A 16,662-nucleotide genomic window follows, 5' to 3' on the forward strand; every position below is an offset into this window, starting at 1 on the left:
GCATCTTTGTGGGTATTGGACAGAAATATTTGGGAAATCCATGGAACCCAAATTTTAGTACCCTCCTGCAAAAGACAAGGCATTGAAGAGAAGTGGTTAGGGGGCACCCAGAGTAGAACTGGGGACCTCTTGATCTGCAGTCAAATGCTCTGCCACTGAGCTATACCCCCTTGTCTGTCTTGCCATCTTTGTGGGTATTGTACAGAAATATTTTGGAAATCCATGTAAACCAAATATTAGGACCCTCCTGCAAAAGACATGGCATGAAGAGAAGTGGTTAGGGGGCACCCAGAGTCGAACTGGGGACCTCTTGATCTGCAGTCAAATGCTCTGCCACTGAGCTATACCCCCTTGTCTGTGTTTGGCATCTTTGTGGGTATTGGACATAAATATTTGGGAAATCCATGTAACCCAAATTTTAGTACCCTCCTGCAAAAGACAAGGCATTGAAGAGAAGTGATTAGGGGGCACCCAGAGTTGAACTGTGGACCTCATGATCAGCAGTCAAATTCTCTACCACTGAGCCATACCCCTTTGTCAATGATGGGTATCTTTGTGGGTGTTGAACGTAAATATTTGTGAAATCCATGTAACCGAAATTTTAGTACCCTCCTGCAAAAGACAAGGCATTGAAGAGAAGTTGGAAGGGGGCACCCAGAGTTGAACTGGGGACCTCTTGATCTGCAGTCAAATGCTCTACCACTGAACTATACCCCCATGCTAGTGATGGCCATCTTTGTGGGTATTGGGCATAAATATTTTGGAAATCCATGTAAACCAAATTTTAGTACCCTCCTGCAAAAGACAAGGCATTGAAGAGAAGTGATTAGGGGGCGCCCAGAGTTGAACTGGGGACCACTTGATCTGCAGTCAAATGGTCTGCCACTGAGCTATTCCCCCTTGTCTGTGATTGGCATCTTTGTGGGTATTGGACATAAATATTTGGGAAATCCATGTAAACCAAATTTTAGTACCCTCCTGCAAAAGACATGACATTGAAGAGAAGTGGTTAGGGGGCACGCAGAGTTGAACTGTGGACCACTTGATCTGCAGTAAAATGCTCTACCACTGAGCAATTCCCATTAGTTGGGGATGGGCATCTTTGTGGGTATTGGACATACATATTTGGGAAATCCATGGAACCCAAATTTCAGGACCCTCCTGCAAAAGACATGGCATGAAGAGAAGTGGTAAGGGGGCAACTAGAGTTGAACTGGGACCTCTTGATCTGCAGTCAAATGCTCAACCACTGAGCTATACCCCCTTGCTAGAGTTGGCCATCTTTGTGGGTATTGGACATAAATATTTGGGAAATCCATGTAAACCAAATTTTAGGACCCTCCTGCAAAAGACATGACATTGAAGAGAAGAGGTTAGGGGGCACCCAGAGTTGAACTACGGACCCCATGATCTGCAGTCAAATTCTCTACCACTGAGCCATACCCCTTTGTCAATGATGGGTATCTTTGTGGGTGTTGAACGTAAATATTTGTGAAATCCATGTAACCGAAATTTTAGGACCACCCTGCAAGAAAACATGGCACTGAAGAGAAGTGGCTAGGGGGCACCCAGAGTTGAACTGGGGACCTCTTGATCTGCAGTCAAACTCTCTGCCACTGAGCTATGCCCCCTTATCTGTGAATGGCATCTTTGTGGGTATTGGACAGAAATATTTGGGAAATCCATGGAACCCAAATTTTAGTACCCTCCTGCAAAAGACAAGGCATTGAAGAGAAGTTGGAAGGGGGCACCCAGAGTTGAACTGGGGACCTCTTGATCTGCAGTCAAATGCTCTGCCACTGAGCTATACCCCCTTGTCTGTGCTTGGCATCTTTGTGGGTATTGGACATAAATATTTGGGAAATCCATGGAACCCAAATTTTAGTACCCCCCTGCAAAAGACAAGGCATTGAAGAGAAGTGGTTAGGGGGCACCCAGAGTTGAACTGTGGACCACTTGATCTGCAGTAAAATGCTCTACCACTGAGCTATACCCATTAGTTGGCAATGGGCATCTTTGTGGGTATTGGACATAAATATTTGGGAAATCCATGGAACCCAAATTTCAGGACCCTCCTGAAAAAGACATGGCATGAAGAGAGGTAGTAAGGGGGCATCTAGAGTTGAACTGAAGACCTCTTGATCTGCAGTCAAATGCTCTACCACTGAGCTATACCCCTTTGCTAGTGTTGGCCATCTTTGTGGGTATTAGACATATATATTTGGGAAATCCATGTAAACCAAATTTTAGGACCCTCCTGCAAAAGACATGACATTGAAGAGACGTAGTTAGGGGGCACCCAGAGTTGAACTACAGACCTCTTGATCTGCAGTCAAATTCTCTACCACTGAGCCATACCCCTTTGTCAATGATGGGTATCTTTGTGGGTGTTGAACGTAAATATTTGTGAAATCCATGTAACCCAAATTTTAGGACCACCCTGCAAAAAAACATGGCACTGAAGAGAGGTGGTTAGGGGGCACCCAGAGTTGAACTGGGGACCTCTTGATCTGCAGTCAAACTCTCTGCCACTGAGCTATTACCCCCTTGTCCAAGTTTGGCATCTTTGTGGATATTGGACATAAATATTTTGGAAATCCATGTAAACCAAATTTTAGGACCCTCCTGCAAAAGACATGGCATGAAGAGAAGTGGCTAGGGGGCACCCAGAGTTGAACTGGGGACCTCTTGATCTGCAGTCAAATGCTCTACCACTGAGCTATACCCCCTTGCTAGTGATTGCCATCTTTGTGGGTATTGGGCATAAATATTTTGGAAATCCATGTAAACCAACTTTTAGGACCCTCCTGCAAAAAACATGGCATTGAAGAGAAGTGGCGAGGGGGCACCCAGAGTTGAACTGGGGACCTCTTGATCTGCAGTCAAATGCTCTACCACTGAGCTATACCCCCTTGCTAGTGACGGCCATCTTTGTGGGTATTGGGCATAAATAATTTGGAAATCCATGTAAACCAAATTTTAGTACCCTCCTGCAAAAGACAAGGCATTGAAGAGAAGTGGTTAGGGGGCACCCAGAGTTGAACTGGAGACCATTTGATCTGCAGTCAAAGGCTCTGCCACTGAGCTATACCCACTTGTCTGTGTTTGGCATCTTTGTGGGTATTGGACATAAATATTTGGGAAATCCATGTAAACCAAATTTTAGTACCCTCCTGCAAAAGACATGACATTGAAGAGAAGTGGTTAGGGGGCACCCAGAGTTGAACTGTGGACCACTTGATCTGCAGTAAAATGCTCTACCACTGAGCAATACCCATTAGTGGGGGATGGGCATCTTTGTGGGTATTGGACATAAATATTTGGGAAATCCATGGAACCCAAATTTCAGGACCCTCCTGCAAAAGACATGGCATGAAGAGAAGTGGTAAGGGGGCACCTAGAGTTGAACTGGGGACCTCTTGATCTGCGGTCAAATGCTCAACCACTGAGCTATACCCCCTTGCTAGTGTTGGCCATCTTTGTGGGTATTGGACATAAATATTTGGGAAATCCATGCAAAGCAAATTTTAGGACCCTCCTGCAAAAGACATGACATTGAAGAGAAGAGGTTAGGGGGCACCCAGAGTTGAACTACGGACCCCATGATCAGCAGTCAAATTCTCTACCACTGAGCCATACCCCTTTGTCAATGATGGGTATCTTTGTGGGTGTTGAACGTAAATATTTGTGAAATCCATGTAACCGAAATTTTAGGACCACCCTGCAAAAAAACATGGCACTGAAGAGAAGTGGCTAGGGGGCACCCAGAGTTGAACTGGAGACCTCTTGATCTACAGTCAAATGCTCTGCCACTGAGCTATACCCCCTTGTCAGTGTTTGGCATCTTTGTGGGTATTGGACAGAAATATTTGGGAAATTCATGGAACCCAAATTTTAGTACCCTCCTGCAAAAGACAAGGCATTGAAGAGAAGTGGTTAGGGGGCACCCAGAGTAGAACTGGGGACCTCTAGATCTGCAGTCAAATGCTCTGCCACTGAGCTATACCCCCTTGTCTGTTCTTGCCGTCTTTGTGGATATTGGACATAAATATTTTGGAAATCCATGTAAACCAAATATTAGGACCCTCCTGCAAAAGACATGGCATGAAGAGAAGTGGCTAGGGGGCACCCAGAGTTGAACTGGTGACCTCTTGATCTGCAGTCAAATGCTCTACCACTGAACTATACCCCCGTACTAGTGATGGCCATCTTTGTGGGTATTGGGCATAAATATTTTGGAAATCCATGTAAACCAAATTTTAGTACCCCCCTGCGAAAGACAAGGCATTGAAGAGAAGTGATTAGGGGGCGCCCAGAGTTGAACTGGGGACCACATGATCTGCAGTCAAATGGTCTGCCACTGAGCTATTCCCCCTTGTCTGTGTTTGGCATCTTTGTGGGTATTGGACATAAATATTTGGGAAATCCATGGAACCCAAATTTCAGGACCCTCCTGCAAAAGACATGGCATGAAGAGAAGTGGTAAGGGGGCACCTAGAGTTGAACTGAGGAGCTTTTGATCTGCAGTCAAATGCTCTACCACTGAGCTATAGCCCATTGCTGGTGTTGGCCATCTTTGTGGGTATTGGACATAAATATTTGGGAAATCCATGTAAACCAAATTTTAGGACCCTCCTGCAAAAGACATGACATTGAAGAGACGTGGTTAGGGGGCACCCAGAGTTGAACTACAGACCCCTTGATCTGGAGTCAAATTATCGACCACTGAGCCATACCCCTTTGTCAATGATGGGTATCTTTGTGGGTGTTGAACGTAAATATTTGTGAAATCCATGTAACCCAAATTTTAGGACCACCCTGCAAAAAAACATGGCACTGAACAGAAGTGGCTAGGGGGCACCCAGAGTTGAACTGGGGACTTCTTGATCTGCAGTAAAACTCTCTGCCACTGAGCTACACCCCCTTGTCCAAGTTTGGCAACTTTGTGGATATTGGACATAAATATTTTGGAAATCCATGTAAACCAAATTTTAGGACCCTCCTGCAAAAGACATGGCATGAAGAGAAGTGGCTAGGGGGCACCCAGAGTCGAACTGGGGACCTCTTGATCTGCAGTCAAATGCTCTACCACTGAACTATACCCCCATGCTAGTGATGGCCATCTTTGTGGGTATTGGGCATAAATATTTTGGAAATCCATGTAAACCAAATTTTAGTACCCTCCTGCAAAAGACAAGGCATTGAAGAGAAGTGATTAGGGGGCACCCAGAGTTGAACTGGGGACCACTTGATCTGCAGTCAAATGGTCTGCCACTGAGCTATTCCCCCTTGCCTGTGATTGGCATCTTTGTGGGTATTGGACATAAATATTTGGGAAATCCATGTAAACCAAATTTTAGTACCCTCCTGCAAAAGACATGACATTGAAGAGAAGTGGTTAGGGGGCACGCAGAGTTGAACTGTGGACCACTTGATCTGCAGTAAAATGCTCTACCACTGAGCAATTCCCATTAGTTGGGGATGGGCATCTTTGTGGGTATTGGACATACATATTTGGGAAATCCATGGAACCCAAATTTCAGGACCCTCCTGCAAAAGACATGGCATGAAGAGAAGTGGTAAGGGGGCAACTAGAGTTGAACTGGGACCTCTTGATCTGCAGTCAAATGCTCAACCACTGAGCTATACCCCCTTGCTAGAGTTGGCCATCTTTGTGGGTATTGGACATAAATATTTGGGAAATCCATGTAAACCAAATTTTAGGACCCTCCTGCAAAAGACATGACATTGAAGAGAAGAGGTTAGGGGGCACCCAGAGTTGAACTACGGACCCCATGATCTGCAGTCAAATTCTCTACCACTGAGCCATACCCCTTTGTCAATGATGGGTATCTTTGTGGGTGTTGAACGTAAATATTTGTGAAATCCATGTAACCGAAATTTTAGGACCACCCTGCAAAAAAACATGGCACTGAAGAGAAGTGGCCAGGGGGCACCCAGAGTTGAACTGGGGACCTCTTGATCTGCAGTCAAATGCTCTGCCACTGAGCTATACCCCCTTGTCTGTGTTTGGCATCTTTGTGGGTATTGGACAGAAATATTTGGGAAATCCATGGAACCCAAATTTTAGTACCCTCCTGCAAAAGACAAGGCATTGAAGAGAAGTCGGAAGGGGGCACCCAGAGTTGAACTGGGGACCTCTTGATCTGCAGTCAAATGCTCTGCCACTGAGCTATACCCCCTTGTCTGTCCTTGCCATCTTTGTGGGTATTGAACATAAATATTTGGGAAATCCATGGAACCCAAATTTTAGTACCCTCCTGCAAAAGACAAGGCATTGAAGAGAAGTGGTTAGGGGGCACCCAGAGTTGAACTGTGGACCACTTGATCTGCAGTAAAGCACTCTACCACTGAGCTATACCCATTAGCTGGCGAAGGGCATCTTTGTGGGTATTGGACAGAAATATTTGGGAAATCCATGGAACCCAAATTTTAGTACCCTCCTGCAAAAGACAAGGCATTGAAGAGAAGTGGTTAGGGGGCACCCAAAGTAGAACTGGGGACCTCTTGATCTGCAGTCAAACACTCTGCCACTGAGCTATACCCCCTTGTCTGTCTTGCCATCTTTGTGGGTATTGTACAGAAATATTTTGGAAATCCATGTAAACCAAATATTAGGACCCTCCTGCAAAAGACATGGCATGAAGAGAAGTGGTTAGGGGGCACCCAGAGTTGAACTGGGGACCTCTTGATCTGTAGTCAAATTCTCTACCACTGAGCCATACCCCTTTGTCAATGATGGGTATCTTTGTGGGTGTTGAACGTTAATATTTGTGAAATCCATGTAACCCAAATTTTAGGACCACCCTGCAAAAAAACATGGCACTGAAGAAGAGTTGCTAGGGGGCATCCAGAGTTGAACTGGGGACTTCTTGATCTGCAGTCAAACTCTCTGCCACTGAGCTATACCCCCTTGTCCAAGTTTGGCATCTTTGTGGATATTGGACATAAATATTTTGGAAATCCATGTAAACCAAATTTTAGGACCCTCCTGCAAAAGACATGACATGAAGAGAAGTGGCTAGGGGGCACCCAGAGTTGAACTGGGGACCTCTTAATCTGCAGTCAAATGCTCTACCACTGAGCTATACCCATTAGTTGGGGATGGGGCATCTTTGTGGGTATTGGACAAAAATATTTGGGAAATCCATGTAAACCAAATTTTAGGACCCTCCTGCAAAAAACATGGCGTTGAAGAGAAGTGGTTAGGGGGCACCCAGAGTTGTACTGCGGTCCTCTTGATCTGCAGTCAAATTCTCTACCTCTGAACTATACACCCTTGTCTGTAATGTGCATCATTGTGGGTATTGGATATAGATATTTGGGAAATCCATGTAAACCAAATTTTTGGACCCTCTTCCAAAAGACATGACATTGAAGAGAAGTGGTCAGGGGGCACCCAGAGTTGAACTACGGACTTCTTGATCTGTAGTCAAATTCTCTACCACTGAGCCATACCCTTTTGTCAATGCCGGGTATCTTTGTGGGTGTTGAACGTAAATATTTGTGAAATCCATGTAACCCAAATTTTAGGACCACCCTGCAAAAAAACATGGCATTGAAGAGAAGTGGCTAGGGGGCACCCAGAGTTGAACTGGGGACCTCTTGATCTGGAGTCAAATGCTCTGCCACTGAGCTATACCCGGTTGTCTCTACTTGGCATCTTTGTGGGTATTGGACATAAATATTTTGGAAATCCATGTAAACCAAATATTAGGACCCTCCTGCAAAAGACATGGCATGAGGAGAAGTGCTTAGGGGGCACCCAGAGTTGAACTGGGGACCTCTGGATCTGCAGTCAAATGCTCTGCCACTGAGCTATACCCCCTTGTTTGTGTTTGACATCTTTGTGGGTATTGGACATAAATATTTGGGAAATCCATGGAACCCTAATTTTAGTACCCTCCTGCAAAAGACAAGGCATTGAAGAGAAATGGTTAGGGGGCACCTAGAGTTGAACTGGGGACCTCTTGATCTGCAGTCAAATGCTCTGCCACTGAGCCATACCCCCTTGTCGGTGATCTACTGAGCTACAATCCCTTGCTAGTGGTTGGCGTCTTTGTGGGTATTGTACATAAATATTTGGGAAATCCATGTAAGCCAAATTTTAGGGCCCTCCTGCAAAAGACATGGCATTGAAAAGGAGCTGTTTGGGGGCACCCAGTGTTGAACAAGGGACCTCTTGATCCGAAGTAACATGCTCTGCCACTGAGCTATACCCCCTTGTCTGTGTTTGGCGTCTTTGTGGGTATTGAACATAAATATTTGTGAAATCCATGTAAACCGAATTTTAGGACCCTCCTGCAAAAGATGAAATCCATGTGAACAAATTAGAGAAAATGATAAGAAAATAATTTATTGATGCATTAAAAAGAATAACAAACCTGCAAAAACATGTCCTATTCATGCAGGTTCCTAAGTCAAAGGAGGACTCTAACGTTAAAAAACAAACAAAGCGTGTGAACATATACATATAAACACAGATGTAAACAACTTCAAATTATGAATTCAAAATATATATTGAAACAGTAATAATAAAAGGGTTTAGTAACCTGCAACTTTTTTATGTAAAAGAAGTTGTAAATAGAGGCACCACTGTATTTTAGGATTGGTTTCTAAACAGTGTCATGCATGTACACATACACCAGTTATGTACATATATTTATTTATTCGAACTTGCAGGACTGGCTGTGAATGCTCATCTCTCACTGCAATTAACTTTGCTGGACATTCAATCCATTTTGATTTGGAGAGGGCGAATAAACAATTATTTGCACCTCACGCCCAAAATAGATTGGGTATCTGACGCCAATGTTGATGATCAAGATTGTTGATGGGTTTCCTTAATTGTTAGTGGTAATTTGCCAAAATGAATGTGTGATCGAGGTAAAAACTGTTAATTTTTAAATGAACGCTAGTTCATCTACCACCGACAGCTAGTGATCTTATTGTACTACGTTTATCTGTCCTGGTTAGGCCACCTTTGGAGGATGTGCAGACTGTGCTGAGCCCAGTGGTGAGCTGTGGGCCTCCAGGAGCGCTGCTGACCAGACCGGTCATCCTCACCATCCACCATTGTGCTGACAACGTCCATGAGGACTGGCTCATTCAGCTGAAAAACCAACTGGCCATGGGAGAGTGGGAGGTAGGTGCATGCATCTGCTTTTGTGACACTTTGTCATCATTCACTTCAATGGAATGTTTTTTTTTTTTTAATATGAGGTAAGACTCCTTTTTCATGTGTCGTATTTGATTGGGATAGGCTCCTGCAAGCCCTCGCAACCCTTACAAGGATGCACAGTATGGAAAAGTAATTAATTAATTTTGAACATTTAGGGTTACTTTAAATCTGAAAAATAAATGAGAAAAAATATATACAAATTAAATATCGATATGGATATTCTCTTCAATGTTTATTACAACTTTTGTTTATTGCTTCAGTAAAATTGTTAAACTACATAAATTGTATTTTACAACAAAAGGATATTTAAACAATCTTTGTGACTGCTATATTTTTATCAACTCTGTGTGGTTTCCATTCTGGATTTTATTCATTTTACTTTTGTTTATTACCGTTCTGTCATTTATCATTTTAATTATTCTTATTTAGATTATATTAAGTAATTTTAAAAACAATTAGATAATAAACATTCTCTTGTTTTGCCAAATAAAAAATTGCTAGAAAAATAACTTTTAATATTCTCATTATTTTTGTATGTTTTTCATTTGTACACAAAGAAGTCAAAGGTACACTCGCTGGATGTATATTATTTTAAGCATTCAAGCATAATGAAACCACATGTGACTATTGTTGTAGCATCTTCGCAATAAAAGGCAACATCTCTGCGGAGCTCAGTGCACACAAACACAGTCAAACTGTTCATTCAATTGCATGTACATGCTATATGATATGTGGCACCTCTATAGGGAATGAAGCAAACAGGAAATGAGGCGGTAGTAACTGGGGAAACTCCTGTCTGCCACCATTTGTTATGCTCTTGCTTTCCGCCTGTCTCTTATTTTTTTTTTGTTCTTTTAACACAGTAATGTTTGTGTGTGTCTTTGCATTTATTGAGTCTCCCTTCTTATCGCAGCTGCACACAATGTCTGTTCAATTAGCCATGGGCGAAACATTTTCGTGCTTGTATGCATGCAGCAGGAGTAATGGTGTGAAGAAAATGAAAGTTTCTATTAGGATGGACAATTTGTGTGCAGGAAAATGTTCATTTGCTCCGTTTGAACTCAAATTAAAATTATCTTGGGATTTAAGTCATTAAATTGTGCTGGTGTCAAGCCGCAGTCATGATTAGAGTTAGTTACACATTCATATCATGTAACACCTCCTGCACTTTTGTATTGATTGAGAAACAGCCTGTTTCATGTCTTAACTCACTTGCACTAAAATCATCAACAAGTAGTGATGATTCGTCTAATGACATATTGGAAATATTCAGTTATTAATGTACATGTGACGAGGTATCTAACGCGGAATTTGTAAATTTTTACTGTGCTTGGAGTTTTTAAAAAACCTTCATTTTTATTATACCAATTTGTGTTTGTATGTGGATGTTCGGAACAAAAGTGGAAAAACGTATTTTTGCTACATGTGGAAGTCCTTAGAGTAATGAATAAGCAAGTCTGAAAACATTGTTTTATGCTGATGTGAAACTATTTTTTCTGACAATAAGTTGTGCTTCCTTTAATTACAGTGGTACCTTGAGATATGAGCTTAATGCGGGACTGAGCTCGTATGTCGATTTACTCGTATCTCAAATCAATGTTTCCCATAGAAATGAACTAAAAAAAATTAATATTTAGTAACCCTCTGAAAAAAAACACCAAAAAAACAGGATATTGGAATGGAAAAACATTTTTATTTGTTGTAATTTTACTCGTATCTCAAATTGCTCGTATGTCGGGGCCCTCGTATGTCAAGATATTTCTGAATTAAATTGTGATAACTTGAAACGTTAAGGGTTGCCTAGCAGCCGTGTGGTTATCGCGCCGGCCTCACTGTTCCTGGGTCAAGGATTCAATCCTATGCCGGAACTCACTGCGTGGAGTTTGCATGTTCCCCCAGGCTTGCATGAGTTTTCTCCAGGTACTCTGGTTTCTTCTCACACCCCAAAATTATGCACGTAGGTTGGTTGATTAATCTAATTTGCACCTAGGTATGAATGTGAGTGTGAATGGTTGTCAGTCTCCTTGTTCCCTGCGAGTGGCTGGCCATCAATTCAGGGTGTCACCTACCTGCCCGAAGTCATTTGGGATAGGCTCCAGCACCTCTACAACCCTTGTGAGGATAGGCGGTACAGAAAATGAATGAATGAATGAATGAATGAATCAATGAATGAACAAATGAACGGATGAACGAATGAACGAACAAATGAACGAATGAGCGAATGAACGAATGAACGAATGAATGAATGAAATGTTAAGTTATACAAATGTGAAAAGTCACTTGGTCTAATTTAAAACTAGTTGTGCTAATTGAAACAATAAGTTAACGTTAAAAAAACACTTACTTTCTTTTTTTAAAATCATATTTTTAATGTAATTTGTTTAACATTGTTCCTTCCATTTACAGTTTTTATCATTGTTTAGGTTCACTAACGATGATAGCCACGGTCAGTCAAGACGCATTAGATAATTTATTGTGCAGCGGATTGATAACATATTACTATTCCTATGTAAATAGATGTTAACAATGTTTGTTTGTAGAAATAATAGTTAATTTCTATTTTAGCTCAACCTACTGTCTCCTGACCAAAGTGTGTGCATATGTGGATTATAGGATGTGGTGGTGGTGGGTGAGGAAAACTTCACCACGCCCTGCTACGTGCAGATGGACTCCGAGGCCTGTCACATCCTGACGGAGACTCTGGGCACATACTGTTTGGTGGGCCAATCAGTAGGCAAGGCGGCCGCCAAGAGGCTAAAGCTGGCCGTTTTTGGACCCGTCTCCTGCACCACGCTGGACTATCACATCAGGGTCTACTGTCTGGATGATACGCAGGATGCACTCAAGGTCAGGAGTCACTCTTGTCGCATTTTATTCGATCTCAAACATTTTGATGTACAGCAAATTTAAATTATAATTATTATTTATGACATTTGTTAGACTACATCTTGCGAATGTTGCCTAAAAACAGCTTCTGTCTCCAGTCATCTTAAATCTTTATAATGTTGACATACTATTACATTTTTAAACTCAACTTTGAAACTTTACCATCCTCGCTCAGTGAATAGAAAATACCGGAAAATGCCCTTATATCAACTGAAAGAGATTCACTATAAATAGGAAGTGTCGTTGGAATGCTTAAAATTGATAAAAAAATTATGCAATATAAAAAGGAAGCGACTTTGAAATACCCCGAAATACATAGGTAGGGAGGGAGTCAAGATCAACAGTGCGTGACCCAAAAATGAGACAATACCAATGGTAAGTGACCAAACACTGCACCAAATCCAACTGGATTTGACCCAATATCATCAGGAAATAATGCAAAAAGTCCCAAAAGTAAAAGAAAGTAAAGCAGCTAAGAAATCCCCTAAATTTACCAGTAGGTGAAACAACATTGCCCTAAGTTTAACAGGAAGTGAGTTCACATCAAGTGACTCAGAAATGCTTTAAAAACAGCAGGAATTGACCCAAAACCAATAAGGAGTAAGCATTTCCACAAAAATTCTCCGTATATTGAATTCTTATTAATTTATAATATTAAAGTCAAGTTTCTTAACTGACCCAAATAGTCACTAGCCTTAAAAAGGGTTAGGATCTTTTTTTTATAATAGCACTCTACTGTTTTTATTAGCATTTAAAGTCTGACTTATTAAAATTTGGGCGTATGCGGTGTCTTCGTTTTTGCAGCGAGAAACAAAACCAGGTCAAGCAATGTCAAACTCGCTGATGCTTTAGAGTTGAAACATATTCAAAAGCACCGGAGGGAGCATCTGATACGGAAGGCTTAAGGCCGCTAATTTATGCATGATGTGATCAAGTTGAGTAGCAACATGCATACACATACAGTTCCACAGTGTGGTTAGCATTTCAAACAAAAATGTTAACATTAAAAACAAGTCTGGGAGATATGCTGCTTAGCATATTACTTCCAAGTTGTATTTTCACTGTGCAAGGCGGGGGGGGGGGGGGGGGGGGGGGTTGCACAGAGCAGAAATGTGTGGCACATGCTGCTTCGTGATGTTTCAAACAAAATGCATTTGGAATTTATATATTTTAAATATATACATTACAATAAAGTTGTACTTAAAAGATTTTATTAAAAAGTATATACTTAATAATGGGTGTCAGTTATGGAGTTATTGAGTTAGCACTCACCTCAAAGTTCTGAGATCGAGGGTTTCATTCCTGGTGGGTTATGGCCTTCATATGTGGAGTTTGCGTGTTGTCCATGTGCTAGTGTGGGTTTTGTATAGTGTCAAATCCCAAAAGCATGCCTGCCTGTATGTGAGAATGTGGGTTTGTATTGTTGTTTGTCTTCTCGTGGCTTGTTATAAACTGGCAAACAATTCATTTTACCCTGCCTACCGGCCGTTTTTGGCTGGAATAGGCTCCAGCACGGCCACAACTCTAACGATATACATATATACATATAAATATATATATATATATATATATATATATATATATATATATATATATATATATATATATATATATATATATATATATATATATATATATATATATATATATATATATATATATATATATATATATATATATATATATATATATATATATATATATATATATATATATATATATATATATATATATATATATATATATATATATATATATATATATATATATATATATGTTCATTTTCATTCATGTTGTCTTATTTGTATTCTTTGTTTTAAAGTAAAAGTAAAGTAAAATATAATGCTTGCTGAATTGAAATCTCCATCAAAATTAAAAAAATTTAAAAAAATTATAAACCACTTTTGGTGAGGAAACTGTTAAAATACTACATTCTTTTAGTTTTTTTGTTTTTGTTTTGCTTTTTTTAGTGGGTGTGGGAGTGTTTAGCTTTATTTTAACTAAATTTTGGGTGTGGAACTGAACTTAACTTTTCTCTATTACATACAGTTTTCAAAGAATAGCATCACTGTTTTCTTTAAAAAAAATGAAAACAAATATTATAAATTAAACATGTACAATTACCCCTTATTGTCAAAATGGAGTGAGTGTCTCGCCCCAAGTGCATTTTGGCTATAATTTAAAATTAAAATGACTAAAAAAAGCCCAGCCATTTTGGATAAAGCATCAGATCAATTTGTTTGAGTAATGTAGGTCCGATGGTGCAGTTAAAAAAAACCTTGCATAATGTTACAGTGCTATTGACCTCCAAGTCACTGAATCCACTTGTGTTGTAGGAAGTACTTCAGATGGAGACACAAATGGGTGGAAAACTACTAGACGAGCCCAAGACGTTGAACTTTAAGGACAGTACACACAATCTGAGACTGTCCGTCCACGACGTGCCGCACCCACACTGGAAAAGCAAACTCATGGCTAAGTATCAGGTATAGCAAAAGCACTTGTCTGCTTGATCAAAAAAACTGGAGCAAGTATTTGTACTGTCCTTGTGCAGGAGATCCCCTTCTACCAGGTTTGGAGTGGCAGCCAGAGGAGCCTCCACTGTACTTTCACGCTGGAGAGGATGAGCTTGGCTGTCACTGATGTCAGCTGTAAGCTTTGTGTCAGGCAGGTGGAAGGCGAGGGACAGATCTTTCAGCTCAGCAACACCCTGGAGGAGGTAAGATTCAAAAACTAATACAAATGCAGCTTTATATGCCAAGGAAAAAAGCTGTTAAATGTCAAGAAAACACATGCAGCAGCATCTAGATTCTAGACCAAGGGGTGGGCAAACTGGTCCTCGAGGGCCGCTGTGGGTGCAGGTTTTCGTTGCAACCGATTCAGCAAAGACACTTTAACCAATGAGATTTCTGCAGAGAACAAGAAGTACCTTAAAGCAATCCACTGATTGCACTTGTAGGACACCAGATTGGTGAAAAGGTGTCTCCTCTATGGGTTGGAAAGAAAACCTGCACCCACTGCGGCCCTTTGTGGAATTGTTTGCCCACATCTGATCTAGACATACTTCTTGAAATAATGCAGAAACTTCAAATTGAGTTATAGATACATACACGCTAGAAAGGGGTAAAAATAGACCTGTAAAATGCTATAATATTAAGATATATGTCACATGAAATGATGATGAAAAGTTAATATGACTAGATATAAGATATATAGTTGTATTCAATGTTCCCTTCAAGCTGCGCACTACTCTTGTGTTCTCTGCGCACAGCAAACATATGGAGCGCATAAAATAAAATTGAACCTGAATTGTAAAAAAATCATAAACACATTGCAATTTGTTCTGTGTCATTTTGCAACTCAGAAAGTGGCAGCTTGTCAAATATAAACAACAACAAACGGCCAATTACGGATACAACTATGAGTAACACTGTGTCCAGCCAATGATATAATTCACGTCACGTAGATATACTTCTGCGGCATGAGTAAATGTTAACGACATTGATTGACTGCGTTAGTTATGCGTTAGTGAGTAGGTGTCTGTGTTATGCAGGTTAGCATAAATCTAACGGTTCGGTGAAGCTACTGCCAAGCCTTTATCATGGAGAAACAACCGGGCTGTAGCGGAGCGACTCAACAAGGCAAAAGTAAAAAAAGAAATGCAGTTCTTTTAAAATGAAATGGCCACGGCGCTGACCATTCAACCACCTGGCCATCTATTATATATTACAACGACAACAATATTTAATATGATTAATTTCATATGTAATACCTGCAAATATTAGGAAATAAAATATGTTAAATTTAATCACACAGGGAGGACCCATCTGGAATAGATCTCAGAACTGTGTGGCCGACGCACTGACCACCGGGCCACCAATCATCTATTACAACTACAATATTTAATATTATTATAAATTTATATTTAATATCCGGAAATATCAGGAAATGAAATACTTTAAAAAAAATTAAAGCATTATGCACTACATTAAAAAGCAATGTTTTAAATATAAAAGCCTTTTAACGCATACATTGACTGAAGTCATCTCATTTACATTGCTTTCGATGTAAAGTCCATCATGGCCGTGGCATGGGAATTCAAACAATGGGATTCAAGAAACCCCATCAAAAAAAAAACCTGACCTTTCAACCTATCCAACATACATTTTCTTCCATACGCTAAAATCAAAGCATCGCTATTCTGGTGGTCTCGGCGCGACCTCTCCCCTCGCTATTAATGATTGAACAGTCACAGAGGGCCTGAGTTAAGACTTCGAAACTTTTGGACCTTTAAGTGTGAAGAAAGAAGTTCTCTTTGTGCTTCACTTCATCTTTCTGCATTGCATTAGTGTTCCTGAGAGGGGATAGTTAGCTTCCCGCTAAAATTGTAAAGAATGTCAGATTTTTGGGCCCGAAAACACTAAAAAAGAGACATTCTTTTTCGAATTCAGTAATAGACATCCAATTAACCAGTTTAATACCAATTTTTGTTAAATGATTTTATTATATTCTTATACAGTCACACCTCGACTCGCGAAATTAATTGGTTCCAGAACTTTTTTCATAACTTGAAC

The 16,662-nt window shown here is 40.6% G+C and overlaps 1 protein-coding gene and 20 non-coding genes across 22 annotated transcripts in view; 1 reads left to right on the forward strand and 20 right to left on the reverse strand.

The window, feature by feature from the left end:
• LOC144195607 (netrin receptor UNC5C-like) overlaps positions 1 to 16,662 on the forward strand; it is a 207,426-nt gene that overhangs the window by 186,694 nt on the left and 4,070 nt on the right. For both annotated transcript variants that reach the window (XM_077715354.1, XM_077715355.1), the window contains 4 exons: positions 8,998 to 9,166; positions 11,816 to 12,049; positions 14,425 to 14,574; positions 14,643 to 14,807. In XM_077715354.1, the coding sequence (XP_077571480.1) occupies positions 8,998 to 9,166; positions 11,816 to 12,049; positions 14,425 to 14,574; positions 14,643 to 14,807 (718 nt within the window). The remainder of the gene's footprint in view (positions 1 to 8,997; positions 9,167 to 11,815; positions 12,050 to 14,424; positions 14,575 to 14,642; positions 14,808 to 16,662) is intronic.
• On the reverse strand, positions 99 to 170 carry trnac-gca (transfer RNA cysteine (anticodon GCA)). Its single transcript has one exon. It is a non-coding gene; the product is annotated as a tRNA-Cys (tRNA).
• Positions 280 to 351, reverse strand: trnac-gca (transfer RNA cysteine (anticodon GCA)). Its single transcript has one exon. It is a non-coding gene; the product is annotated as a tRNA-Cys (tRNA).
• Positions 646 to 717, reverse strand: trnac-gca (transfer RNA cysteine (anticodon GCA)). Its single transcript has one exon. It is a non-coding gene; the product is annotated as a tRNA-Cys (tRNA).
• On the reverse strand, positions 1,560 to 1,631 carry trnac-gca (transfer RNA cysteine (anticodon GCA)). The gene has a single exon. It is a non-coding gene; the product is annotated as a tRNA-Cys (tRNA).
• On the reverse strand, positions 1,743 to 1,814 carry trnac-gca (transfer RNA cysteine (anticodon GCA)). Its single transcript has one exon. It is a non-coding gene; the product is annotated as a tRNA-Cys (tRNA).
• trnac-gca (transfer RNA cysteine (anticodon GCA)) lies at positions 2,475 to 2,547 on the reverse strand. The gene has a single exon. It is a non-coding gene; the product is annotated as a tRNA-Cys (tRNA).
• On the reverse strand, positions 2,658 to 2,729 carry trnac-gca (transfer RNA cysteine (anticodon GCA)). The gene has a single exon. It is a non-coding gene; the product is annotated as a tRNA-Cys (tRNA).
• On the reverse strand, positions 2,841 to 2,912 carry trnac-gca (transfer RNA cysteine (anticodon GCA)). The gene has a single exon. It is a non-coding gene; the product is annotated as a tRNA-Cys (tRNA).
• Positions 3,389 to 3,460, reverse strand: trnac-gca (transfer RNA cysteine (anticodon GCA)). The gene has a single exon. It is a non-coding gene; the product is annotated as a tRNA-Cys (tRNA).
• Positions 3,756 to 3,827, reverse strand: trnay-gua (transfer RNA tyrosine (anticodon GUA)). The gene has a single exon. It is a non-coding gene; the product is annotated as a tRNA-Tyr (tRNA).
• Positions 3,939 to 4,010, reverse strand: trnac-gca (transfer RNA cysteine (anticodon GCA)). Its single transcript has one exon. It is a non-coding gene; the product is annotated as a tRNA-Cys (tRNA).
• trnac-gca (transfer RNA cysteine (anticodon GCA)) lies at positions 4,121 to 4,192 on the reverse strand. Its single transcript has one exon. It is a non-coding gene; the product is annotated as a tRNA-Cys (tRNA).
• Positions 5,035 to 5,106, reverse strand: trnac-gca (transfer RNA cysteine (anticodon GCA)). Its single transcript has one exon. It is a non-coding gene; the product is annotated as a tRNA-Cys (tRNA).
• On the reverse strand, positions 5,218 to 5,289 carry trnac-gca (transfer RNA cysteine (anticodon GCA)). The gene has a single exon. It is a non-coding gene; the product is annotated as a tRNA-Cys (tRNA).
• trnac-gca (transfer RNA cysteine (anticodon GCA)) lies at positions 5,949 to 6,020 on the reverse strand. Its single transcript has one exon. It is a non-coding gene; the product is annotated as a tRNA-Cys (tRNA).
• trnac-gca (transfer RNA cysteine (anticodon GCA)) lies at positions 6,132 to 6,203 on the reverse strand. Its single transcript has one exon. It is a non-coding gene; the product is annotated as a tRNA-Cys (tRNA).
• trnac-aca (transfer RNA cysteine (anticodon ACA)) lies at positions 6,679 to 6,750 on the reverse strand. The gene has a single exon. It is a non-coding gene; the product is annotated as a tRNA-Cys (tRNA).
• trnac-gca (transfer RNA cysteine (anticodon GCA)) lies at positions 7,045 to 7,116 on the reverse strand. Its single transcript has one exon. It is a non-coding gene; the product is annotated as a tRNA-Cys (tRNA).
• On the reverse strand, positions 7,778 to 7,849 carry trnac-gca (transfer RNA cysteine (anticodon GCA)). The gene has a single exon. It is a non-coding gene; the product is annotated as a tRNA-Cys (tRNA).
• Positions 7,961 to 8,032, reverse strand: trnac-gca (transfer RNA cysteine (anticodon GCA)). The gene has a single exon. It is a non-coding gene; the product is annotated as a tRNA-Cys (tRNA).

The sequence above is a fragment of the Stigmatopora nigra genome, chromosome 4 (genome assembly GCF_051989575.1).
Source record: "Stigmatopora nigra isolate UIUO_SnigA chromosome 4, RoL_Snig_1.1, whole genome shotgun sequence".
NCBI classification, from domain to species: Eukaryota; Metazoa; Chordata; class Actinopteri; order Syngnathiformes; family Syngnathidae; genus Stigmatopora; species Stigmatopora nigra.